General features: G+C 36.4%; 1 protein-coding gene across 7 annotated transcripts in view; it reads left to right on the top strand.

The window, feature by feature from the left end:
* Window positions 1–10,369: 10,369 nt before the first annotated feature.
* The window catches only part of LOC105211582 (neuropeptides capa receptor), a 49,088-nt gene continuing 31,748 nt past the window's right edge, over window positions 10,370–27,709 (top strand). For 2 of the 7 annotated variants that reach the window (XR_851679.3, XR_003752254.2), the window contains exons 1-3: window positions 10,370–11,057; window positions 12,460–13,401; window positions 26,331–26,481. Coding sequence is in view for 5 of the 7 variants with exons in the window: in XM_054228973.1 (XP_054084948.1) it covers window positions 12,694–13,401; window positions 26,331–26,481 (859 nt within the window). In the remaining 2 variants the exon portion in view is untranslated. Of the gene's footprint in view, window positions 11,197–12,459; window positions 13,402–26,330; window positions 26,482–27,709 lie in introns of all 7 variants that reach the window. The other 5 variants (XM_054228973.1, XM_054228971.1, XM_054228972.1 and 2 more) reach the window with 5 other exon arrangements.

The raw sequence follows: 27,709 nt of genomic DNA, 5'->3' as shown, positions 1-27,709 counted from the left end.
TAATTCGGATTTCCTGCCAGGAATATTAATAAAAGTGCTCTAAATACCACCTCAGGAAGGTTCGACGTCGAAAAGCTGTAATCACAACCGACAGCCGAACGATTTTCTACTCGACTTGCACTCCTGCTCTCTGAGAGCACTCATCAGCATCTCGATATAAGGGAGCTGTGGAACGGCATCTCAAACTCATTGCATACCGCTGCAGCCGAAACAATTGGTCTCCGGCAACGCCAAAAAACCAGTTGGTACGATGAGAATTGTCGTTCCGCAGTGGAGAGAAAACAGACTGCCTACCTCGCAACGTTGCGATCGACCACAACACGTTCGGAGTGGGATAGATATCGAGAACTGAAGAGGGAAGCGAGACGCATTTGCAGACGTAAAAAGAAAGAGGCCGAAATGCGTGAGTATGAAAATCTTGAAAAGCTGGCCGACATGGGTAATGCTCGAAAATTTTATGAAAAGATGAGGCGATTTACAGAAGGTTTCAAGACCGGAGCATTATCATGTAGGGACCGAGGAGGTAATCTGGTAACGGATGTCCAGAGCATACTGGGATTATGGAGGGAACACTTCTCCGACCTGCTCAATGGCAGTGAAAGTACAACACCAGGAGATGGCATTCCCCAATCGATGACGATGGAATAGATGTTCCATTACCCGACCATGAAGAAATTCGAATACAAATTACCCGCTTGAAGAACAACAAAGCGGCGGGGGCCGATGGATTACCGGCCGAGCTATTCAAATACGGCGGCGGAGAACTGATAAGGTGCATGCATCAGCTTCTTTGTAGAATATGGTCGGAAGAAAGCATGCCTGACGATTGGAATCTTAGTGTGCTCTGCCCAATCCATAAGAAGGGAGACCCCACAATCTGCGCCAACTACTGTGGTATAAGTCTCCTCAATATCGCATATAAGGTTTTTCCGTCAACGAACTGGTTGGACCTTATCAGTGTGGCTTTAGACCTGGAAAATCCACAATGCGCCAAATCTTGGAAAAGACCCGAGAGAGAAGAATCGATACTCACCATCTTTTTATCGATTTTAAAGCTGCCTTCGATAGCACGAAAAGGAGCTGCCTTTATGCCGCGATGTCTGAATTTGGTATCCCTGCAAAACTAATACGGCTATGTAAGCTGACATTGAACAATACCAAAAGCTTCATCAGGATCGGGAAGGACCTCTCCGAGCCGTTCGATACCAAACGAGGTTTCAGACAGGGTGACTCACTATCGTGCGACTTCTTCAATCTGTTGCTGGAAAAAATAATACGAGGAACAGAGCTATATAGGGAGGGTACAATCTTCTACAAGAGTGTACAGCTCCTGGCGTATGCCGATGATATTGATATCATCGGAAGCAACAACCGCGCCGTTTGTTCTGCGTTTTCCAGACTAGATAAAGAAGCGAAGCGTATGGGTCTGGTGGTGAATGAGGACAAGACAAAATATATCTCCTGTCATCAAACAAACAGTCAGCGCAATCGCGTCTTGGCTCCCACGTCACTGTTGACAGTCATAACTTTGAAGTTGTAGATAATTTCGTTTATCTGGGAACCAGCATTAACAACACCAACAATGTCAGCCTTGAAATCCAACGCAGAATCACTCTTGCCAACAGGTGCAACTTTGGACTGAGTAGGCAATTGCAAAGTAAAGTCCTCTCTCGACGAACCAAAATCAAACTTTATAAGTCGTTCATTATTCCCGTCCTGATGTATGGCGCTGAAGCGTGGACGATGACAAAATCCGATGAGACAACTCTTGGGGTTTTCGAGAGAAACGTTTTGCGCAAGATTTATGGTCCTCTAAACATTGGCAACGGCGAATACCGCAGACAATGGAACGATGAGCTGTACGATTTATACGACGACATTGACATAGTTCAGCGAATAAAAAGACAGCGGCTACGCTGGCTAGGTCATGTTGTACGGATGGAAGAAAACACTCCAGCTCTGAAAGTATTCTATGCCGTACCCGCTGGAGGAAGCCGCGGAAGAGGACGACCTCCACTCCGGTGGAAAGACCAAGTGCAAAGTGACCTGGCTTCACTTGGTGTTTCCAGTTGGCGCCAAAAAGCAAAAAGGAGAAATGAGTGGCGCGCTCTGGTGGATTCGGCTATAATCGCTTAAAGCGGTTCCTACGTCAAATATATATATATAAATACCACCTCATAATGATACATCAAGACTCTAGCCCATCTTATCTCTATTAACTTAACCAGCTGAACATATTTACGAGTATATTGTGGTCCAAAATTAAAAAAAAAAAACAAGAAAAAACGTTAACTTCGGCTGTACCAAGCTAAGCAAATCTAAAGAAGTAAGAAAAAGTAAGTTAAAAGATGTAAGGAAGGGCTAAGTTCGGATGTAACCGAACATTTTATAATCTCGCAATTTATTTATTTAACTTTATTTATATTATATAATACACAATTTGAACCACATATTCGTCATATATATTGTATAAATTCCATTGAAAGTTGGAAACCATAATATTAGGTTAGAAGCACCGAGGCCCTCGTGTTCGATATATGGGGCCTTAAAAACCTATGGTCCGATTTCGGCGATTTTAAGAAAGGGTCTGCCACACTATAAACATAGTATTTGTGCAAAGCTCTGCACCGATATCTTCACTAGTGCTTACTTTATATATTGTAAAGTAAACGATTCAGATAGTCTTCAAAGTTCTGGTATATAGGAAGTAGGCGCGGTTGTGAATAGGGATGCAAACGATGTATCGATGTTTTTGAAACATCGATGTTTTCATCACAAAGCATCGATGTTAGCCATCGATGTCTCGAATCTAAAAACATCGATGCATCGATGTCACTTTCAAAGATGTTCTATGTCGATGTTTTATATATAAATTTGAATTCACATCTTCACACTTTTTCGGGTATTAACTCGAAATCCTCTATTTGGATACGATTTATTACATTGGAATTCGATTTTTGTAAAATACGGAGAATTCGTTAAGGGAATGTTCGCTTGGACAATACTGCGGTTACTTTTATGATTTATTTACTGAGTTAGATCAGAGATTCAAATTACTGCATTTTAAAGATGCTATGGCTAAAAGATATATGTACTTTTTTTATTTCATAAAAAATTCAATGAATAGCGCTGATACAACGGAATATTCGAATGAGTGTGAAACAGAATACTCGTTTGACATTTGGAACCAGAATAAACATTTGTCCACCAAAAGGTGAAATGTAAGCTGTCAAATTTATCTACAATTACAGGTACGGAAGGTTGGTTGGAAAGTGTATCTCGGCTGTTACCCCTACCAATCAGAAGCCAATAGTGTTTGGGTTGACATGAATACTGTGTTTCCGGAGTTGTATAAATAGGCTTATTAATATTTACACATTGTGGCCACTTCAGTGCCGAGAAAACGACCGGCAACTATCACGAAGAAGTAAAATCGAAAAGAAATGACAGTGAAAAAACTTTCCATATCGTTCATGCTAAGTGAAATAAAAGGTATCAACTTAAGACGTACTACATTTCATTTATTTATGTTTCAGCTTCTATATCCCTTAGATTTTCACACTAAATTTAAAATAACTTAAAAAAGTTCAAAAAAACATCGATGTTTCGATGTATCGATGTTTTAATGGCCGATGTTTTTGATTTCGATGGGTTTTGAAGAAACATCGATACATCGAACCATCGATGTTCCATTTCACGATGTTTGCATCCCTAGTTGTGAAGCGATTTGGCCTATTTTCACAACATATCATTGGGATGTAAGGAAACTATTACAAACCAAGTTTCATTGAAATCGGTTGAGTAGTTCCTGAGATATGGTTTTTGACCCATAAGTGGGCAACGCCACGCCCATTTTCCATTTTGTAAAAAAATCTGAGTGCAGCCTCCATCTCCATCTCCATTTCTTATGTGAAATTTAGTGTTTCTGACGTTTTTCGTTAGTGAGTTAGCGCATTTTTAGTAATTTTCAACCTAACCTTTGTATGGGAGGTGGGCGTGGTTATTATCCGATTTCAACTATTTTAATGGTGTGTTGTGGGGTACGTAAGAGAACCGACTGCAGAAAGTTTGGTTTATATAGCTTCATTGGTTTGCGAGTTATATATAAAAAACCGATTTGGGGGCGGGGCCACGCTCACTTCCCCAAAAAAAATTACATCCAAATATGCCCCTTCATAGTGCGATCCTTCGTACCAAATTTTATTTCCATAGCTTTATTTATGGCTTAGTTATGGCACTTTATGTGTTTTCGGTTTTCGCCATTTTGTGGGCGTGGCAGTGGTCCGATTTTGCTCATTTTCGAAAGCAACCTTCCTATGGTGCCAAGAAATAAGTGTGCCAAGTTTCATCAAGATATATTAATTTTTACTCAAGTTACAGCTTGCACAGACGGACGGACGGACGGACAGACAGACATTCGGATTTGAACGCCACTCTTCACCCTGATCACTTTGGTATATATGACTGTATATCTAACTCGTTTAGTTTTGGGTGTTACAAACAACCGTTATGTGAACAAAACTATATTACTCTCTTTAGCAACTTTTGTTGCGAGAGTATATGTAAAAAAAGAAGTTTTTACTAATTCTTTTTAGCCGGGTTGTTTGCTAGAAACATTAAGGTTATATAGTTAACCGATCTGAACAATTTCTTCGGAGATTATATTATTACCTTAAGCAGTAATCCATGTCAAATTTCGTGAAGACACCACGTCAAATGCGGAAATTGATTCCGATCGTTCGGTTGGTATGGCAGCTATATGCTATAGTGAACCGATCTGAACAATTTTTTCGGAGATTAAATTATTTCTATGAGCAATAACTCACACCAAATTTCGTGAAGATATGTAATAAAATGCGAAGGTTTTCCATACAAGCCCTTGATTCCGATCGTTCAGTTAGTATGGCAGCTATATGATATAGAGGTCCGATATCGGCAGTTCCGACAAATGAGCAGCTTCTTGAAGAGAACATCTGCAAAATTTCAAAACGATATCTTAAAAACTGAAGGACTAAGCGCTAAGTTCAACATACTGATCATTTATATATATACTTTATAGGGCCTCCGACGCTTCCTTCTGGGTGTTACAAACTTCGTGACAAACTTAATATAGCCTGTTCAGGGTATAAAAATTAGAAAGCAAGTTTTACAATCGAAAAATTTTAAAACGAAACTTATAACTTAATGATATTTTAACTTAAAAATAATAAAACTTCAGTGGTTTCAGAGAATGTTTTACTCTTTCGGCGGTACTTTAGTTTAATTTACTCCAATTGTTGGCGCACATTCTATGATTATATATTTTTTCGCTTTCAAAACATTGAGATAAATTCCACTTACATAGGAATATGACCAATGGTAAATACATCTAAAATAAGAAACTTCATTTCGAAGATTCCGGATTTTGAAGTGACTTTCTGAACAATAACGAATTCAGTGACTAATATGAGTATGACAGCTTCTGCTTTTAATTAGCATGTAAATAGAAAAGGGTGGGCGGTGGTGGAAATTAGTAGTGACGGCATAGTTAAACAGTGTGTTTCTGTGACTGCCAGTTAAAAATTTCCGAAAAATAATATGTCACACACGTTTACCATGCAAAGTAAGGTCATGCTACAAATATTCCATTCGAAAATGCCAAAAACGGGATGGGGTCATAGGTGGAACAGCTGCAGCTGATAAAGATTGGTATGCATCAGCGATTCGTAAACGCAGGGAAAGCAAACAAGGGAATAACGAATGTGATTAGGCATGTATGTACATAGTAGAAGAATGCCGGTTGATATTTATGTAAAGTGAAATGCGTCGACGGCGAACAGCTTCCAGAATTGTTGACACGTCACGCTGCTGTTGAATTTATTGCTCATTGCGGCAGTTGCAGATAAGTCGAATAGTGCGACACTTTCAAACAACGGCGACAGCGAGATTAGATAAGCAGTTGCAGACGATAGTGCCAACAAAACGAAAATAGCTGCAACTGTTTGAGAAGCAACAAAAGAGGACAAACAAATGAGCACCCGCGTGCATGTAGCGCTATGCACACACGCGGATCGCAATAATCCGGCTGGCAGATCGTGGGACGGCATCACGTCAGCCAAGCGCTGCCAAGGCGCAATATGTGGCATAAAAGCATTTCAGTTACGTCAAAGCATTTTAATAACACTCTGTGTTGGCGTACGCAGACGCGCGTGAGTGTGTTGGTACTTTCGAAAAAAAAAACTCTACTCTTCGCGCACCTTTGTGCACCTATGCACAAACTTAACATTTGGCTGGAAAGAGGACTGCTTTACGACTATTAGCATTGCGTGAAGTTCACGGCCACCCAAACATAGGCTATAATTAGGCACCATGGTTCATTAATATTGCAGGAATATGCTTTCATAAGCAAGGCAAGTTGGATTTGCCTTTGCGGAACACTTGAGAATTTACTCGGTGCTTCTCTTGCGTAGTTCCTGTTAACGTTATTTTGATCTTATTTTATTGATTCTTTAGCTATTATATTTATTATTATTGATTTATTGATTCTTTAGCAGTATATTTGTTAATCCTAAAACCTAATAGGAACTCCAAATTAAGATTATTCGATTGCGTTGATATTAGTTGATCCTGTGCTAATTTCTTTTTTTCCTTTGTACATAATTTACATTACAGTCGAAATCTTTAAACAGAGATCGAGGATTCCACAACCTAATCGATTGTTGCTTTGATTATAATTATAACATTTATCAATCGGTTGTATTTGATTTCCATATTATTTCCCATATACATTTCATTATCTACATTATTTCTATTTTTTAATATTCAGAAAGGACATTCGGAGTCATTGATATCATGTATGGGTTGGAGAGTAGTTACGAAAGGAATAATCCAAAGAATATAGAAATGCTGATTGGTATATTTTAAATTTAGAAATTCTTTTTGATTTATGTGGATTGAAGTTCACATTCAAGCTTATACTTACGCTTTTTATAAGGATATCTAAGCTAGGAATAAAAAACAAATTTTTTCTCAATCCAGTGTAATAAATTTAACCATTTTCTACGGAGAATATAAATGAACTCATATCCGAACGTTTATATCTCTTTCACAATTTTCGATTTCAATTATTTTCGAAATTATACGATAAGAACTTATTTTGATAATAATTTACAAAAAAGTTCCTTAGGCTCATATAAAGGTTGCCTATATGTTTTATGAACAGAATATTAAGGCAATAACAAACATATTAAATAATAAAAAATACAAGGTTGCCCACAAGGCCAAGTAGTGTGTCGCGGAGCCTAATCCTCGCGGCTCCTTCTTTGTCTGCTGTCCGAAAGAGATGTGGGCAGAAGAGGTTAGAAAAGCTTGTAAATGAAAAAAAGGCGAGCTAGACGTGAATGGCAGTTAAATCGCTCCCCTTCTACTCAGCTGCAACTAAAATATGCTGTACGAAAACTAAAAACAGCGCTTAAACGAGAGGAAGAATACCACACTCACAATTATATAAAGAAACTGTGTCCAAATTCAAACAAAGGAAATTCTCTTTGGAAAGCCCAAATGTCAATGAAGCCTCCAGTCGACTCCAACTTGCCTATAAGAGGCTTGGGTGGAAACTGGGCACGAAGTGACGAGGATAAGGCAAATTGTTTCGCAAATCACCTAGAAAAGGTATTTCAACCTAATTGCCCAAAGAACAGCTTTAAGCTGCCAATCATCTCCAATAGTGCTAACGATTCGTTTGAGTCTGTTCAAACGTCATCTTCTGAAATTATTAAAATCATAAAAGAGCTGAATCCAAAAAAGTCGGCAGGACACGATAAAATTACTCCAAAAATGCTAATTGAGTTACCAAATATTGCTTTGACAGTACTCTCCTTGCTCTTTAACGCTATTCTCAGTTTCGGGGACTATCCAAATTCATGGAAAAAGTCGCAGATCATCATGATAGAGAAACCAGGTAAAGACTGGACACAGCCGTCTTCATACAGACCAATCAGTCTTCTACCCTGTCTTTCTAAAATATTTGAAAAAGTGTTACTATCAAAAATGGCTCCTTTCCTCCATGAAAATAATGTAATACCAACACACCAATTCGGTTTTCGTGCAAAACATGGCACTGTAGAACAAGTAAGTAGAATTACTAACGAAATCAGAAGTGCGTTCGAGTATAGAGAGTACTGTTCTGCTATATTTCTAGATGTGGCTCAGGCGTTCGATAAAGTGTGGCATGGCGTGCTTTTATATAAGATCCAAAAAAGCTTACCTCTCGAAATGCATAAAACTTTGGAGTCTTATTTAAAAAATAGAAAGTTTACTGTCAAAGTAGGAGACTTCATTTCTGAAGAACGACCAATAAGAGCTGGTGTACCTCAGGGCAGTGTTTTAGGGCCAACTCTATACATAATATATACAGCAGACCTTCCAACAGCTAGTAATATTTTGACATCAACTTTTGCGGATGACACAGCTTTAGTGAGCCGAAACAAATGCCCAATTATAGCATCAAAAGTATTAGGAGCGCATTTGATTTTTGTCGAAGAATGGCTAGCAAACTGGCGTATAAATGTAAACGAACAGAAATGCAAGCATGTTACATTTTCTCTAAGACCAGAAACGTGTCCGGCAGTTAAAATGAACAATATTTTAGTACCCCAAGCGACTGAAGTAACATATCTTGGTATTCACTTGGATAGAAGGCTCACGTGCAGAAAACACATATCGAGCAAAATAACCTGCATGAAGATAAGAGCAGCACATTTAAATTGGCTTTTAAATAAAAATTCAAAACTTAGCCTAGGCAACAAAGTTCTGTTATACAACGCGGTCATAAAGCCGATTTGGATGTACGGCATCCAACTGTGGGGTACGACCTGTGCAACCAATATCGATATAATTCAGAGATTCCAATCAAAAATGCTTAGAACAATCACGTGCTCACCATGGTATATGCGTAATGAAAATATCCATAAAGATCTTGGTATCCTCATGGTAAAGAAAGAAGTAGAGAACAGCAGAAATAAATATTTATCCAAACTCCGCGATCACCCAAACCCATTGGCTAATGCTTTATTACATTCTTGTAATCAATCACGTCTAAAAAGAAGAGATATGCCAGCACACTGAGGAGCAACGTTTCACCAAAACAACTCAATCAATTGGTTGAGCTTGTCTAGTTTTAATTAGAATTAAGATTTTATAACTTATTGTTAGGCTCCAAAGAGCAGATTCAATAAATAAAGAAATATATGAAAAAAAAGAAGATGTGCGGTGACCGCTTTCGCGGACTTAAGTTCAGAGGGAAGGTTAGAGGAGGAGTCTTCTGCATGGAGCTTGGCATAAATTATAGCTTTAGGCTACCAGACCGCTGCTGCGAGGTAAGGGCACCCAATCTGTAATCTCAACAGATTGAGAATAAGCTTTTGTCCCACTATCCTCTTGCTTCTCCATGTTGGATCACATTAGACAACGACCAATAACTGTGCGACTACGAGATCATTGTGGTCTAAGGTGGACTATTTGCACTTAGTCAAATTCAGCTGGCCGTAATGACAGGAGTCATAACTGGCTACTGCCCAATAGGGTTACATGTCGTGAGGCTAAATATTCTGACAGATGTAAATTGCCAAAATGCATGGAAGACATCGAGACAGTTTCTCCTTTATTGTCCAGCTTTCGCTAGACTGCGGCTGCAACATCTAAGCAGGACTGTGGTGCAGGAAATCAGCCCCTTTCATCTTAACCTGTATCTGTATCTGTATCTTAGAATAGGTGGTTTGTGTCTCCCTCTCTTCATTGAATCCATTAGCTTATGCATTAGTGAACTTTATTTATTGACTGAATTAAGAGCGTATGAAACGCCTACAAAAGCTTTAGGAAAATCATGAAGTCTTAGAAATCTTTCATATTAAGCCAAGGAGATTTGTGAATATCATTGAATTATGCAATATTTGAATTCCAAAATAATATCACCGTTTCTTCTTCAGCGCATTTGGAAGAACACACCTGTATACTTACATACTATGTCTATAGTTACAGCATGTAAACATTTTTTGCTAATGTTCTTTTTATAGAATTCCTAATTATAAGCCCAACATAGTGTTAGCTTATGCGGCTTCGTCCACCCCTTTATCACATGGGAAAACTCGATGTGCTGACAGTTTAATTGCATTTTAATATTTACATAGTAAGCGTACGCCATTCTGCGGAATTTGTTATAAGCGGTCATAAAAAAGCAAAAACAAAAGCGAAGAAAGAAACGTTTACTCTAATTGTGATAACAATTTATCATCGCCGAGTTTGGTTTTTTATCTTTTATCTCTCGGCACTTTTAATAGCCTATTAATTGTTTCTCGGCAGCTGTGGCTATGCATATGACTCCTAGAGCACTTGCAGCTACTTGTAGACGAGTACTTGAATACAAACATATGTACACGTATGTACGTATGTTTGAATGTGTGTAGACATATTGGTGGAATAACACAGCCTTGTGGCATGCGAAGCTGAATCTAAGCACCTCCGGCTGCCGCAGAACGTGTGGCGCTTTTTATTCGGCATCGTCTGTTCGAGCAAAAAGTATCTGTCTTCGCGAGAGATCTTCATGCGAATGTTTCAGCATTAGATAGCTCACCAGCGCGAGCTTGCGGCGATTAATGAATTTCACAAAAGTACTGAAACTTTCGCGTGTTTAATTAATTTTATAAATATTCGGAATACAAGTGTGAACAGCTCAATTATCCATTGTGGGCTTAATGATCGCATTGCGTGTGAGAATTGTCAGCGGTTCAGAAGCTGAACGCTTAAATGCAAGTGTGTTTTGTGTACGCGTGTGTGTGTGAGCTCGTGAGACGTCAAGCCAGTGAAGTGTTTGATACCGTTTCGGCAAATTGTTTCATAATTAAAAGTGGATTATAGATTGATGAGCCATTAGAAAGTGCTTATTAGTGCGTTTGGAGCTTTAAGAGCGCGTGCATGTGAAGTTGAAAGTATAAATGACTACGAAATTTGAACTAGTGAGATGTAAATAATAATAAGTGAGATTATTAATCAAGTCGAAGTATATACAAGTTAAAATTAAAGTAAGAATTATTTCGTATTTATGGATAAATGTTCAACGAATTATATAACTGTTTCTTTATTCCTGAAGTGCGACACATATACTGCTGATCCGATCGAAAACTATTTTATCCTAAAGACTTGGTAGATATATTTATCATGGTATCCACATTGTATTGTACTTATATATTTTAAATTTCGCTGAACTCTATTAGTTTAATTAAAAACTACTAGAAGTTCAAAATTCTCCACACAATGATGCCAAAATTATTGTACAGTCTCTTGATCAGTTTTATATGACTTTTTATGTGAAAGTTCTTATCTCTCAATCGATTTTATCAAACTTGACTAAATTACGATACATGGCTTTCTCATCAGATCAGATTATTGATTATGAAGGGTGACCCGTTTCGATGTTCTCCACCTTTTTAAAGAAAAAAAAACAACAAAAAATTTAAATTTAATGGGGAATTATTATTATCATCCGAAAGAACATTCTTTGGCATCGCCGCAACGTTTAGATGGTCCATGCGTTGAGTCCAATTTTCGATGATTCGTTCAAGCATTTCGACTGGTAACTGGCGGATGACACGCGTGATGTTTTGCTCCAAGGCCTGAATCGAAGCGGGATTGTCCGCATAGACTTTAGACTTTACATATTTCCTCAGGAAACACTCTAATGGAGTTATAACACACGATTTTGGTGGCCAATCGAACGGCCCAAAACGTGAAAATAAATCCATTAAATGATGCGATATGTAGGAAGTGGCGCCGTCTTGTTGAAATGTTGGCGAGATTAAGAGCATAAATTTCAGGCATCAAGTCGTTCTGTTTAGCAGTACGAGTTGCTCCGAATGGCGCTGAATCGGCTCTCCTCGGCCTCGACTGCTAGGTAAATCTTTCCATGATGAAATGCTAAACAATACTGAACAAAAATAACATGACAGCTTGACACGACTCTACTTGGATCACCAGATATAAGCGCTATGTATAATAAGGAAAATAATATCAAAACCATATAACACTATATAAGCAATAATAGCAACTTCGTTCTATTTTAAAATTTGATTTAATTCAATTTCCCTTATATATTTATAGGCATCTGACTTCTGCTTGATTTGATATATAATAGTAATTAAATGCTATTTTGGTATTGTACTTGTAATTATAATTACATTTCAAGAAATTGTATTCCAAGAGGTGGTTTGAGTCAGTACTTCACAGGAGTACGAATAACAGAAAATTAATAATTGTTGGCCAGAGCACAAAAGTCAGATTACGGTTATTAAAATCGAAGTATTTTGGATTCGACAATTGTACCTACTCCGTTTCCAATGGGCTGCAGTCTGCAAAATTTTCGCGAAATTATGAAAAGTTTATATTAAATGTGTATAAAAAATAATTAATAAACTTTGTATTTTTAAGAATTGACGCCAGTGTTATAATAAACAATAGTTCTGTTCAAAAATGTATGTATATTCAGAAACAGTTGTGAATTCATGAACTAAAACAGAAGTTAATTCAATATAAAGAAAACATATGTAGTAATCGAAGGCATTAACTATTCGAATAAAGGATAATAGTGCTAAATTTGAAATAGTGAAAATGCCAATCGTCGTTCAAATCTTCAAACAATTGATAACATAAACAACGGCCGAAATGAATTTATTAGCGCCAGCTTTGAACATAACCACCGATCTCCCCACCATCCATGCAAATATAAGCAGCTATGGCCTCGCCAGCACTTTACTCACAGACAATTACAAAAACAGCAATGCGCTAGTTGGCAACGCTTTTGATGAACATTTCGCTAACGGTACAGACGTTGGCTTTTACGACGGCTTCGTGAATAACGGCACCGAAAGTGCTTTCAACGAGTTAATCGCCAACCTAAGCACAATCGCATACGATTTTGGCAAACAATTAGTAACCACAGTAATCGATGCAAGTACCGATGCTACAACGCCCGCCGCCAACACAACACCCATCCCACCGTCAGCGGTGTCGGCAGCGACGTTGCGCTCAGCTAGTGATGTCAATAGCAATATTGTGGACTACCATAATGTGTCATTATCGCAGAATCACTGGTGGCTTAATGCCACAAATGCAACTACACAAATCGCCGTCGAAGAAGGGTCGCGGGCAGGTGGCGATGTGCTCGATTTCGCCACAGCTACAGGGAGTGCGAAGGATGTCAGCACTGATGCTGATAGTTGGGTGACAAACACACAGACTGTGTTTAGCGACTTCGACGTCGAAGAATTAGACCCGTGCCATCCAAACAATTCGAATTTCAACTGCACTCAGACTGATTTTGTGAAATTCGTACTCGGACCGCAAACGCTGCCGCTCTACAAGGTGTTGCTGGTAAGTACGTCCACAATTCGCAAATAATTTTGTTTTTGTATTCAATATGAAACTAGCAGGTAGCGTTAGTTATTGCATGTTTGTCGCTGGAGATTTTTTCTTCAGGACTTGATCTCTCGGTAACCACCTATAAAATGTTTTTCAAAAGGAGACACTTGAAAATGATCGCCAAAGAATTTATGTCTACTGTCAAAGCTTCAGTTTCCGTAGAAATTATTTCCTTTAGTAATATATGCAAAATTCAGTTTAATAATCTCACCCCCCATGGTCGTATCATGTACATATGTGTTTTTGTGAAATGGCAAAGTGTTATTTATAGTCGCCTCTGTACTATTTAGCAAGAGCTTTCCCAACTCTGCCCTCTTAAAAATTATACTATTTGGCATGCAAATGAGTTTGGTGTTAGCGCTCGCCCAGCGGACGCCTACGACACCGCCTAAACTAACGAAGCGGCGCTATCCTTCGCTTGTGGGCAAATATTTATCTTTTGATTTCGCCATTGCACTTGTACTCCTTTGCCGTAGACATTTTGTTGATTGAGGCCCACGTTCCCAGCACGCCCAGTTCAGGAAATATGAGTGTAAATGAATATACTTGTATTCCTACAAAATTGAATTTTATATTTTTGCAAAACTTATTTGTGAAATGCAAAAAGCGTTCGCTGGAAAAAGCGACACCTTCCATTAGCTTTATTTTCACACTGCGTGGGCGGTATGCAAAATGGTTTAATATTATAGTTGGCGGAAAATGGTAGCTGAAATGCTTTAATTTACTCTTACTTGCATATGTAACTTGCACCGGTGAATAAATTTTGTTGGTTTAAATATAGCACAGGAGACATGATTAAAATTGTCCATACGAGCACTAGCTTACCTCTAAGTAAAGAGTAGCGCAACAGTCGCCCGCGTATTTTTCGCTCACTTAAAATTCATAAAATTTTATTTGCACTCGTAAAAGTGTCTGCAACATTTTAAACATATTAATTTACAAATTGGTCTTTGCGACACTCTCTCCTCCTGGACGCTTTCATTGCTCGTGTCGTGTATGAATGGAATTAATAGGAAGGAATTTAAAACACGTAAGGAAGGACTAAGTCCGGCCGATACGGTTATGCTCGTAACTTATTTATTTAATTTTATTAAGATAACACAAAATTTGACCCATGTATTCGGCATATAGTCCACCAGAATAACGAAGCTCTAATTTTTGTACCGATTTCACAAATTTTCGCCACCAACTAGACATTTTCCAAGATTTAACATTCAATAAATCCTGCTAATAGATACATATTTGGTATATGTGAGCTAGGAGAAGTCATTACACCATTTTATTATTTTTTTTTTTTTGTACAGAGCCATAATATTACAGTAGTGTTCCAAAATAACGAATATTCGTTTTAATGAAAATCGCTTTTAACGAACAAGCAACATTTTTACATTGAGTACCTTAAATAACGAACATCAGGGTTTTGTAGGTACTAGGAAAAAGTTAAAAATCAAATATAGTGGTGGTAAAGACAGAATAAAAAATATAACATGAAAAAATTCAAAAGAAAAGTGCAAGTCGGAAAAATGAGTGCTAGAAAAATATTTGATAGAAAAGCTTAAATTATTGATCAGCACCAGAAGAACAATGTCCATTTCTCAAAATTTATTGTATTGATTTCCTTCAAAAAGGAGCCATCAAATATAATCTTCATATTCCAACGAAGCGTCAGCATCAAGCATCAAGTATTACTAATGAAACAGTATGTTGATCTCGTACAACGTGAATTTGCTGAATGGGCTTAGTACCATTAGTTCTTTTAAGACAACATTTGAATTGTTCTGTTATGATTTTTCATTTTTTAACAAATAATTGAATAAAATATTTATTAAACTACAATTTACTGATAATTAACTAATTTTTATTGAAAAACAACCCTCTAAGCGAACACCCCCTGTACGAAAGTGTATAGTGCGTCCCTAAGTATTGACTGATGGAAAATTCCATAATTTGGATGGCGCAGAAAACACTAATTCATATTACTGTTGTGTATTCAAAAAGTAGCAGAAATTTTCAAAAAATCCAATTGTCAAATCTTGTATTTCTATTTATTTATTCTATAAATATTAAAAAAAAGACGAAAATCCCTGATATTTGTTGAACGCACCTCGTACAAATAATGTACATATCTATGCAAAATCTCTCATACCCCTTCATCAAAGCAATGAATGATAAAATATCAAAAAATTCCATAAATCGTCAAACAAGTACACAGGTCCCTCAACAACAAGTACCCAACAAGTACACAGTCAAACCAACAGTTATAAAGAACCGCTGTATTCTACATTAAGTTAACAAAAAATACATGAGACATCAAGAGACATATTGTGACTGTAAGCCTTCCTTACCCTCTGCAGCTTTAATTTCAAATTGATTTTCGCAAATTAGGCAAACGTACCGCGCCTTCTGTTTACCTTTTTTCGCGAACGCAAATAACGGCAAATTTAGTAGATGACGTATAGTACTGCTTGCTAGCGAATGTGTGAAATGGGTTTTGTAAACACGAATTTAGGCGTCGTACCTTCATTGACATTGTTCAAACAAAATTTCCTTTCAATTGGCTAATTTATTTCATTTATTCAATAAAATAACTATTGTTGAATTTGCTAATTGAGGTCGCAGCATATCGGGGAATATTTGAAGTAATATAAAGCAAAGCAAAAAGCAGCTTTCCAAATGTTTATTTATAGGGAGCATTTCGCGTTCCACACTTTGGAACGGATTGCAAGTAAAGGGTGATTTTTTAAGAGCTTGATAACTTTTAAAAAAAAAAAAACGCATAAAATTTGCAAAATCTCATCGGTTCTTTATTTGAAACGTTAGATTGGTTCATGACATTTACTTTTTGAAGATAATTTCATTTAAATGTTGACCGCGGCTGCGTCTTAGGTGGTCCATTCGGAAAGTCCAATTTTGGGCAACTTTTTCGAGCATTTCGGCCGGAATAGCCCGAATTTCTTCGGAAATGTTGTCTTCCAAAGCTGGAATAGTTGCTGGCTTATTTCTGTAGACTTTAGACTTGACGTAGCCCCACAAAAAATAGTCTAAAGGCGTTAAATCGCATGATCTTGGTGGCCAACTTACGGGTCCATTTCTTGAGATGAATTGTTCTCCGAAGTTTTCCCTCAAAATGGCCATAGAATCGCGAGCTGTGTGGCATGTAGCGCCATCTTGTTGAAACCACATGTCAACCAAGTTCAGTTCTTCCATTTTTGGCAACAAAAAGTTTGTTAGCATCGAACGATAGCGATCGCCATTCACCGTAACGTTGCGTCCAACAGCATCTTTGAAAAAATACGGTCCAATGATTCCACCAGCGTACAAACCACACCAAACAGTGCATTTTTCGGGATGCATGGGCAGTTCTTGAACGGCTTCTGGTTGCTCTTCACCCCAAATGCGGCAATTTTGCTTATTTACGTAGCCATTCAACCAGAAATGAGCCTCATCGCTGAACAAAATTTGTCGATAAAAAAGCGGATTTTCTGCCAACTTTTCTAGGGCCCATTCACTGAAAATTCGACGTTGTGGCAGATCGTTCGGCTTCAGTTCTTGCACGAGCTGTATTTTATACGGTTTTACACCAAGATCTTTGCGTAAAATCTTCCATGTGGTCGAATAACACAAACCCAATTGCTGCGAACGGCGACGAATCGACATTTCACGGTCTTCAGCCACACTCTCAGAAACAGACGCAATATTCTCTTCTGTACGCACTGTACGCATTCGTGTGGTTGGTTTAATGTCCAATAAAGTAAACTGAGTGCGAAACTTGGTCACAATCGCATTAATTGTTTGCTCACTTGGTCGATTATGTAGACCATAAATCGGACGTAAAGCGCGAAACACATTTCGAACCGAACACTGATTTTGGTAATAAAATTCAATGATTTGCAAGCGTTGCTCGTTAGTAAGTCTATTCATGATGAAATGTCAAAGCATACTGAGCATCTTTCTCTTTGACACCATGTCTGAAATCCCACGTGATCTGTCAAATACTAATGCATGAAAATCCTAACCTCAAAAAAATCACCCGTTACTACTACCAAGCACCTAAGCAACTTATTTCTGCTGGATAAATATTTTCCCGTGGAAATTGGAAGCTTAAAAAGAGATGATTGAAAATAACTAAATGCAATTTTAGTATCAAATTAAGAGCTACTAATAAATAAACATTTTAGGAAGTATAATTAAATACAAATAATAATGCAAGAAATAATCAAATTTCTATTCGTTGGAACTTTTAATCCAATTATAATAAATATTATTATCTCTTTATAATAGTAAAGTTGACATGAAATTTGACTGAAATTTTCTGCTGGTAGCTATTGTGCGAGGCTGGTGATTAGCTGCCAACGAACACACCAATATTTAATTAAAACGTTTGCGCATATTTCTGATTTTTGTTCCCAATATAATCCACAATATTTATAATTCAACTATAACCACAAAATTTCCTCTCTTTTGTTTTTGCGAGGGAAACTTTTAATTGCTTCGGAAATTTGTTGATAGCTCAGGGTATATGCAGACATACAGATATAAGTACATGTAAAGGGTGAACCGAAAGAGAGTTTTTTTCCAGAATAATTATAATTCCATTGCCAGACTTCGCAAAATACAGAAGTTATATACACGTTGACCATGGTATACGGACCACGCTATACACCTGCAAATACATACATACACATGTCAGCGTGTGCGGGCTTACACTTTTTGACTTGCCGTTTGCTGTGAGCTAAAAACTTTTGGCAGTTATTTAATGTGTTAAAAGTTGTTTTATTTAGTTGCTCTTTAGCATTGAAATTCACTCGAAAATGTGATGGCGTGTGCCCCGGAGAACCGCTGTTGTTCCACTCATATTCGTTTAAATAGTTTTCAATCAACGATTTTAGTTCGAAACAAGCAACAGAGTAACTTTAAGTACATTTTGATCGCATCGTTAGGACATGCGTTCTAATTGTTGGTTTTACTGACAAACTTTTTAAAGTAACGGTGAACACATGAGAGCAGATTAAAACGGTGAATATTACAGTTATTTTGGCTTATGAATTTTACTTTAAAACTTTCTTCTCTCTGCCGATAGTATTTTCAAATCTATTTTTCCTTGAAGGTATAGTATCTACACCGATAAGAATCAGCGGATCACAAAAACTAATTTTGATATAATCAAGTTTGAATTTAAATATTCATATCACTACATTAAAAATTCATTATTTTTCCCCGTAGAGAAAAATACATATTTGCTTCCCCATCCGTAGTAAGATTTGTCTTCTGCTTCATACTACGTCGACGGCTCTACTTTTTTCCAACCAGATTTCTCTTGAGATTCCACTCACTGGTAGCTACATTCAGATTTCATAGATCTGTGGCACACTTATTCGGTCGGTTCTCAGTTAACTCGTCACCCACATGGCATACAGTCACATTTTCATTAGAAATGTGTCTAGCACGCTCCTAGGACATCTTTAGAGTTTTTTCTGTCACTGAAAATAACATTTTTGATTCCGTGCTGGTTTCGTTCATATCCTCATCCTTTTAACCTCCAATGTATTCATCGCATACAATGCTGCACGAATATTACTTTTTGACCAAAAAATGGTGTTTCATAAACACACTTTCCTTCTTTTTTTATCAATCGCCATCAATCAATAATCAAAATATCGAGACTTACGAATCTATATATAATATGTATTCATAAAGCTTGGTATAAAAAATTGAGTGGATTGAATTGCAAGAGCCAGTTAAGCCGAAGTTAGTTTGAAGAAGTTTTATATGGAGATAAGAAACATAAACTTATCTATATATGTCTTTCAAGATTTATTTATAATCTGTAAAACGAAATGTGAATACCTCACATTCTCTTTTGCGACGAATTCAACTCGCAAACTTAGTTGTTGCTTTAACATGCCAATTTTATCACAAGAGATATATACAAGAGATATAGCGAGCAGAGAAATTATGAATCGAAGTTGGATTTTTTAATAATTGTTACCCAGATCAGCGGTATACATCATACATCTTTATCTACTCCATCTTAGTTTTATATATCGATCAACTGCGATGAGGGCTGGGTAGCTTCAACGCAAATATGATAAATAAAATAATAACAATCCTTACGATACAAATTTTAATGGGGGAATTTGTAACTTTTTGCAAAATGTTCGCAACAGATAGGATATATAAATTGTTTATTTAAAATATACGGCCAGAATTATACGCATGCATTTACATAAAAGGCGCGTTAACATGATTGCCCATTCTAGTCTTTCAAATTGGGTTTTTAGCAAAAAACACCGAAACTTTCGCAAAAGTGGCGAATTTAATTGCGCGAATTTCCCTAGAATAACACCACATTTTCTTTATTGCACGCAAGTAGTTTAAAGTTTTATTTAGCGGATATATACTTATATTTATATATACATAGGCATATATTTGTATGTACTATATATACTTATACACATGTATGTATGTGTAGCCGGGCATAGCGTAGCAATTCAAAGCACGCCATCGCCCATTTGCTACATCGCAACGGCATGCCTTTATGCCACAACATCATAGAAATTACTTTTCCCAAATGGCCGAAAAGTTAGCCATTATAGCCTCAGTAGCTTTCCTTTGGTGGCATGCTTATATTTATTTTATTTTATTTTTCGAACTCAATGGAGCCTACTCAAAAATGCGCACGGTCTAATAACATTTTTGAGCGTGACTTCAGTTCTTTCGGAGAAATGGTGTACTGAAATGATTTCGTTTCACAAATTTTTAACATGAAGACACTTGTCAATATATGTACATTCATGGATATGTATGTACCAAGTTATTGTAAGTTTCCAGCAACAGAATTTGAGGAAATTATTTGGGTATAGTTATGTAAGCCTGAATGAACTAAAAACAGACAAATGAAATGAATAACTATTTGTTGTCTGTGTTAAGGGTCATTCATAGGCTCAGGTTGTGAAAGGCTGAACTTGTATAAATTTTCAAATTTTTCGTCAATAAAAAATTTTTTACGCACAAAGTTTCATTCTTAAATATATTATCCGCATAATATTAGTTATTGAATTTTTAAAAACCTTGAATTATGAAATTTATTTATAATTTATTGATGGGACCTAAGGGATGGAGCTTGTCTAAAACATATAAGAAAAACTTGGCTGTACTGGCGAAAGCCGTTAAAGAGGAACACTCTTATATTGAATTTAACTTAAATGCAAAAATTCGGCAAAATAGCAGCGTCCAAATATAGTAAGCAGAGTAATGGTTTGGATTTTGGCACATTTGAAGATTTCGACTTTTTGTTTGATTTGCTTGTTTGTTGTGATTTACGTATTTCCTTCAGCCTAGCTTAGTCCTTTACTTCTCTTTGAATGACGAGTCAGGCTCAACTACCATATTATCATCAATTTGGTACTAGAACCTAGTGTCGGTTTTGGCCGCGTTCATAAGCCTTCGGCAGTCATCTCTGCATTGCGCACGGCGGCGCCAGTTGATCCTTCCACTTGAGTTTCGGTCGTCCTTTTCTTCATCGACTGCCAGAGGTACCGTATGGTATATTTTACATGCTGGAGTCTTTTCTTCCATTCGGGCGATATGCCCCGCAGTCGCTGTATTTTTATGCATCGCACTATGTCCATATCGCCGAAGAGTTCATACAGCTCTTCATTCCAACGAATCCGGTACTCACCTACGCCCACGCGTAGGGGGCCATAAATTCTTCGGTTGCCTTTTTTCTCGACCGCTTCTAAGGAGAGCTCATCTTTGTTGCTTATCGTCCATGCTTCCGCACCATATATCAGGAAGGGTACGATGAATGAAAAAGCACGTTGTTTTAGTTTTACGAGAGACGGCTCTGTTTTTCAATTGCTTACTGCGCCCGTGATAACACCTGCTGGTAAAAGTGATCTTCCGATTGATTTCGTGGCTGACGTCGTAATTGGTGTTTATGCTGGAACCTACCTCGATGTTATAACTGCCAACAGTCACGTGGTCTCCTAAGCTTAGATCCTTTACTTGATTCTGATTGTACCCAATGACAGGGGTTTTGCCTTCGTTTACTACTAGACCCACTTGCTTTGCTTCTTTTTCCAGGCTTCACCATATATGTAAGTATAAATTATATGAGTTCGTTTCGTTGCTCCACTTGTTACTATAATTTTAATAATAAATAAATGTGTATTTAAGTGTGTACAAACGGATACATCCATTATACCTGCTTTTAGCGTAACGTGCGTGCCTACTTTGGGCGCGGCAGCAAGCACACACGCTTCGCTCGAAGAAAAATAGCTGTTTTCTGCTTCGCTCTTTAAACAATAAAGTCAAATGTGGGAACTAGCGAACATTGTTTCTAAGAATATCTTTTCCAAAAAAGTTTCAAGCATCTAACGTTGCATACGTTCACACTTACGCCATCAATGACCGTAAAGAGAAAAGAGAGCACTGCAACAAAAATAAGTAGTTAAAACTTAAATGCGCTCCACATTAAAGATACTTGTTATAGTTATACATATCTATACTTATATAACATGGAAAGGAAATATGCTTTGTGTTCTTAGTAAATACTGTTTGCTTTTTGTTGCTGCTCATGGCCGATAAGGGGAGCAATTTATATTAATTTTCGTATGGCCTTGTAGACTTGAAATATTTTAATATTTCGAAATTCTGATTGTACCCAACGACTGCTGCTTATAGACATACATATGTCCACGCGACGTCTTGCTCTTGCTTTTAACTACAAACATACATAAAGACTATAACTACAAATGTAATTTGCGCATAACTGTATGCTTGTTGTTGTACACTAACTGCATATCCTTCGCCAGTTATCAAAGCGTTGAAGTGCAAATACATGGAAACACCACTTTAACGGCGTGAAATGCACAAATATATTCAGTTGCTCTCAAGTCGCATGAGTCCGCCCCATAAAGCTGGTCTACAATGGACGCATTCCGCCTCCGCATGAATACTGTATTCATTTCGGAACAATAAGACTTGAGTCTAAATAAAATGATTGATTTTGAAATAATTGAATTGAGAAGAACATTCAAACTTGAAAAGTCCTATTTAAACATAAGATGTGCCGAAAAATTTGAAATAAGGCAAACCGGTTACGAACCTGAAATATTTAACGAACACATGGTTTTCACCGATATTGCATATCCAACTCCAGTTGCAAATCATGCTTCCGAATGGCTACTCCAAACAGAAATATAAATTTTTTGAACATTTTCTCTTCAGTTGAATTATAAATAAATTTGGATTCCTTATTGCCAAAAAAACTATTTTTAAAGATTTTCAATGAACGATATTTTTGATTAGGTTTCGGTTATTTAGTAAGTTTCGGGAATAAGTTTATCTTGTATCCATGAACATATTTACGCATTATTAAAAGCTCAGAGGACACCTGCAGGAAACATGATGAAGCAAATTCTAAAATTCTTTTTTTTTCATGGTATTTGTATTTCAACTTATATGTTTGTTCAAATTTCATCATAATTCCGAAATATATGCAAATAGTTGGTTACTTAACTACGCCTCAAAGATCACCACTTATCAAACTGATCCTATAAATTATAATAAAAAATTGTTTGATTGTTTTTCATTGGTTGGGACTTTTTATATATTTTTGCTACTGTTCTTATTTTTATACCGGCGCTGTATATGTACATATATATCAATAAATAGAAACACAGGACTATAGTCTGTTTCTGAAATTTAAACATTTATAAAAAAAAAATACTATGCCGTAAATACGTAAACACTCAGTAAGATAATTACGCAGAATATGTCCATAATGTTTGCCAAGCTTGTATACAACGAAAACAGATATTTCAGAAGAAAATGCATACAATTTTAATGACTTCGCACACTCTTTTCTACTCTGTGTTCACTCTTATTACTCAATATTATCTGCCAAATATTCGAAATTTAAATATCTTGACGAATGAGTTATACGATATGAGTTAAGCATTAACAATGAGAATAATTGTAAATTATTTTAATTATAACAAAGTCGGTTTAAACAAAGGTAAAATATAGTATATTTTCAATCTGTTTGATTTCTTTGTCCACATTCAGATACAAATTTTTTCTATTGTTGCTAGCATAAAGTAAATTCAGTTCTTTTGTCATATTCTTAAGGACAAGACCAATTTTATGGTCTTCCGTTATACACAGTGAAACCTCGCACAACCGTTCTTGATCATTTTATTTATATATTTCATTTTTTACATAATTCGGTTGTGTACATACATATGTATTTATGGTAGAAAACAAATTTGAATTTATATTGTTTTGAAAATATTTATTTGCGATTTTCTCAATTTTTTTTCAATGTAACGCAGCTTGATAAACAACAATTTTTGTTTTCCGTTCCGGTGCGTAAATGTACAGGCAAATCCAAAGAATTTAGAAATTCAACTGGATAATTCACGGCTTTGTCTTCATTTTCAACACAAATCTCACGGAAGTTTACTTGAATCGTATAGTTTATGTCATCAACATCGGGATTTTTGACAGCTAAAATTGCGCGTGCACTCAACCTATCGTAGTTACGATAATTTTGGCCAATGTATAAAATTAAAATTTAAAGGATCGCACTATATTTGGCTGTAAATTTTTGGGGAAGTGCGCGTGGCCCCGCCCCCAAATCGGTTATTTGTATATATCTCGAAAGCCAGTAAAGCTATAGAAACCAAACTTTCTGCAGTCGTTTCCCTTACGTGCCCCATCACATGCTATGAAAACAGTTGAAATACGATGGTTAGATTAAAAATGACTAAAAGTGCGTTAACTCACTAACGGAAAACGTCAGAAACACCAAACTTTACAAAAGAAATGACAGAAGGGAGCTGCATTCCGAATTTAAAAAAAAATGGAAAATGGACGTGGCATCACCCACTTATAGGTCAAAAACATTACCTCAGGAACTACTCGACCAATTTCAATGAAATTCGGTACATAATATTTTCTTGACACCCTGATAACACGGACTTTATGCCGAATATATGGGTCACATTGTGTGTTATCTGAATAAAATTACATCAATAAACTGCGAGAGTATAAAATGTTCGGTTGCCCCCGAACTTAGCCTTTCCTTACTTGTTGTATATGACATTTATAAAACAAATTTAATTTGACCCGTATCGTGCGCACATAATTAATTTAAGTCTTCCCTCCGAATACTGACTTTGTTGAATTTCATTAAAAGTTTTATTAAAGCCGATATGGGCCGAAATTGCACTCACACAAAAACACTTTTTAATTGTTTCCATCAATACGTTGTCCTATGAAATTTAATAATATATACATACATCTTCCAAAATATCAAACGTTTTTGAAAATTTTTTATTGAAAAAACAAAAGAAATAAAGTTCGTTAGGAACGTCTGAAGGCTTCAAAAAACCAGTGAGTTAACATTTTCAAATTCGAATTTTTATTAAAATTGTGTATCAAACGATTATAATCGGTCGCATAAACTAAACAAAGAAGAGTATGATTCTCATCGCCTTATTCTTCATAATGATACTCCTAATAATCGCAGGAGGCAATGATAAATGGCATTGCCATAACTACTAAAATTTATGCAATCGGCATAATGAGAATGTGAGATTTTATTTGAAGCACAAATAACTGCGGAACATATTTCAAAGGAAATGTATTGCATGCTGACAATAACAATTCTTGTAGGAACAATACAAATGTTTGTATATCATAATTTTTAAATAAAATGTAGATACATGTTAATTTAGATTTTGAGCGGAAGCTTCATTCAAATTTGATTTTATTGTGTATTTCATTTCTTATAAATTCCTGTGCCTATACATTCCCTGTGCATATAATGATTACTCGAAGGTATTGAGTTAAGTGACTGTCGCAATGTTTGTTTGGTTAAAATACCAAGAATTGAGCTTGACTTTTGGAGATTGTCAAAATATGTTGAGAATGCACGATGTTGAAGAGTTGTCTCAAAAATTGTTTAATAGAGTTTGTCTTTTAGATTATTCTTTTTTATATAGCATTAGTTAGAAATAAAGCAATATTTAAGTAAGTTAGTGTTACAGAGAAAAGTTTAGTATTTTGTGTAAATTGCTCTTTTAGAATATATGAGACAATTTACAGCATAAAGAAACTCTATTAGCTTGTCTAGCTTCATTTAAGAGTGAGTTCATTTACATTTTCGGAGTGACAAAGTAGAGTTTAACCTTTATTTCCATTTTTAACGTTTACAATATGCTTTAAAAATCCAAAACTGAATTACGAAATGCAGCAGCAAACCATTTTGCGGTCAAATCAAGGTCAACGGCGCCATATAGCCCATTCTCCGTCGTGATAATAATAAGCATTATTAAATGCATAATTATCTACTTGTAAAACCATAATGAATCCTTTTGAATGCCTTTTTGCATGTTTTAAATGCTTATGCGAGTAGAAATTGCTTCCTGGTCTTTCTTTCGGTGTGCTTTATCTTTCTATTCCGCTGGGAGCCATTATTGCGTCTGCCATGGCAGACTAATGGTAGGGTAGGACATAGGAAGCAGCAAATGCTTGTTGTTGAAATTTCTAAAACTATAGACTTATGCTAATATTACAGCAACGTTAGGCTTACGTAATGCACAGCTATTAATGCTTTAAGTTAAATGTATGTAAGCTGTTTACGCTGTATATATTGGTATGTATAAGGAAGGCCTATGAAGGCGAAACATAAATTGAGGTGGTTTTCGGTCTACTTATTTGCCTGAAAGTGCTGCTAATGTTTCTAATGCTTTGTAATACATAAATAATAATTATAACTTACGATTGCCTTCATGTATTATGTTAAATATATGCTTATATACAATGGGAGTAATTGGAGAATACTTTTGTTTTCTCTACTCTTTTACTTTCAGTTCACGATAATTTTCAGTGGAATTTTCATAACCGGCATGCTGGGCAACATACTGGTTTGTGTAGTTATCATACGCCATCCAACAATGCACACGGCCACCAACTACTACTTATTCAGCCTGGCAGTCTCGGATTTAATTTATCTGCTCTTTGGTAAGTGGAAGGATTAATAAAACCCCAATTTCAACCTTTTTTATACAGGAAATCATATAAATACAATATAACTCAGCTGCTATCACTGCTGCTTATGAATTTATGAATGAAGTGGTTAAAAGTTAAAATGGTTCAACTGAGTCAATAATGAATAAGCGCTTGGAAATTAATTGTTTTCTTGATTGTGACTGACAGCTAAGGCTCGGAACGAACAAGCTGTTAATATAACTATTCTAAATAAGAGGATTAATTAATGAAAAAAAAAAAATCATTTAGCAATTTTCGAAACGAACAGTGAACAAAAAATTAAAAAAAATGATAAAAGAAAACAGGTAGAATGTGGTGGTCCCATACCATGTTAAAAATTTAAACATTTTGTTAAATAAAATCTTTCCGAGATATAGAAAATATGTTAATCTATCTTGTGAAAGTATGTAAAATATTGTACGAAATTATAAAACGCTCAAAGGCCAAAAACGGGCGCCCAAGAAAGCTTTCTTGGCGACATGTTAATTTTATCATCAATGAAGTGACAAAAAATTCAAAGAGAAGTGCTACAAAGATAGCCAATAGCATCGCTGTAACATGGCAAAAGTGTACAGCCAAAAACTATAGCACGAGCTTCTCTCATATATGAGAAAAATAAGAAACTGGGACTTAAATTTGCGAACAAAGATATGAATGAATCCTTTTGGAGAAGAGTCTTGATTACTAATGAATCCAAAATCAAGATATTCGGAAACCATGGTTACGCAACAATGTGGCGTGTAATCAGGAACAGCATATCAAACCCAAACTTTAATAATAACCGTTAAACGTGGTGGAGGTAGCGTCAAGGTTTGGGGAGCGATAGGATGGTAATAATGAACAAATATGTTTATAAAAGTATTTTAGAATAACATATGAAGACGGATTGCTTGGATGTCGAAAGTTCTTGGATAATCCAAGAAGACGACGACCCTAAGAATACGACGGGCTTTGTGAAGGAATGGCTGTTGTATTATGTATTATGATTCTCGTCAGCTCTATAGTCTGCCACAATCATCAAACGGGTTGATGCTTGAGCATTTTTAGGAGCCAATGGCAAGGAAAATTTAAAATGCGTCTTCAACTAGCAAATAATTCTTTAAAGAAGCTCTGAAAAAGGAGTGGTCTGATATTGCGCCTTCGCACATACAAAATATGGTTCTATTTACACCACGCCGTCTAAAAGTAGTTATTGCAGCAG

This window comes from Zeugodacus cucurbitae, chromosome 4, assembly GCF_028554725.1.
Source record: "Zeugodacus cucurbitae isolate PBARC_wt_2022May chromosome 4, idZeuCucr1.2, whole genome shotgun sequence".
NCBI classification, from domain to species: domain Eukaryota; kingdom Metazoa; phylum Arthropoda; class Insecta; order Diptera; family Tephritidae; genus Zeugodacus; species Zeugodacus cucurbitae.
The sequence above is the reverse complement of the archived record's forward strand: the minus strand, read 5'-3'. Positions and strand labels throughout refer to the sequence as shown.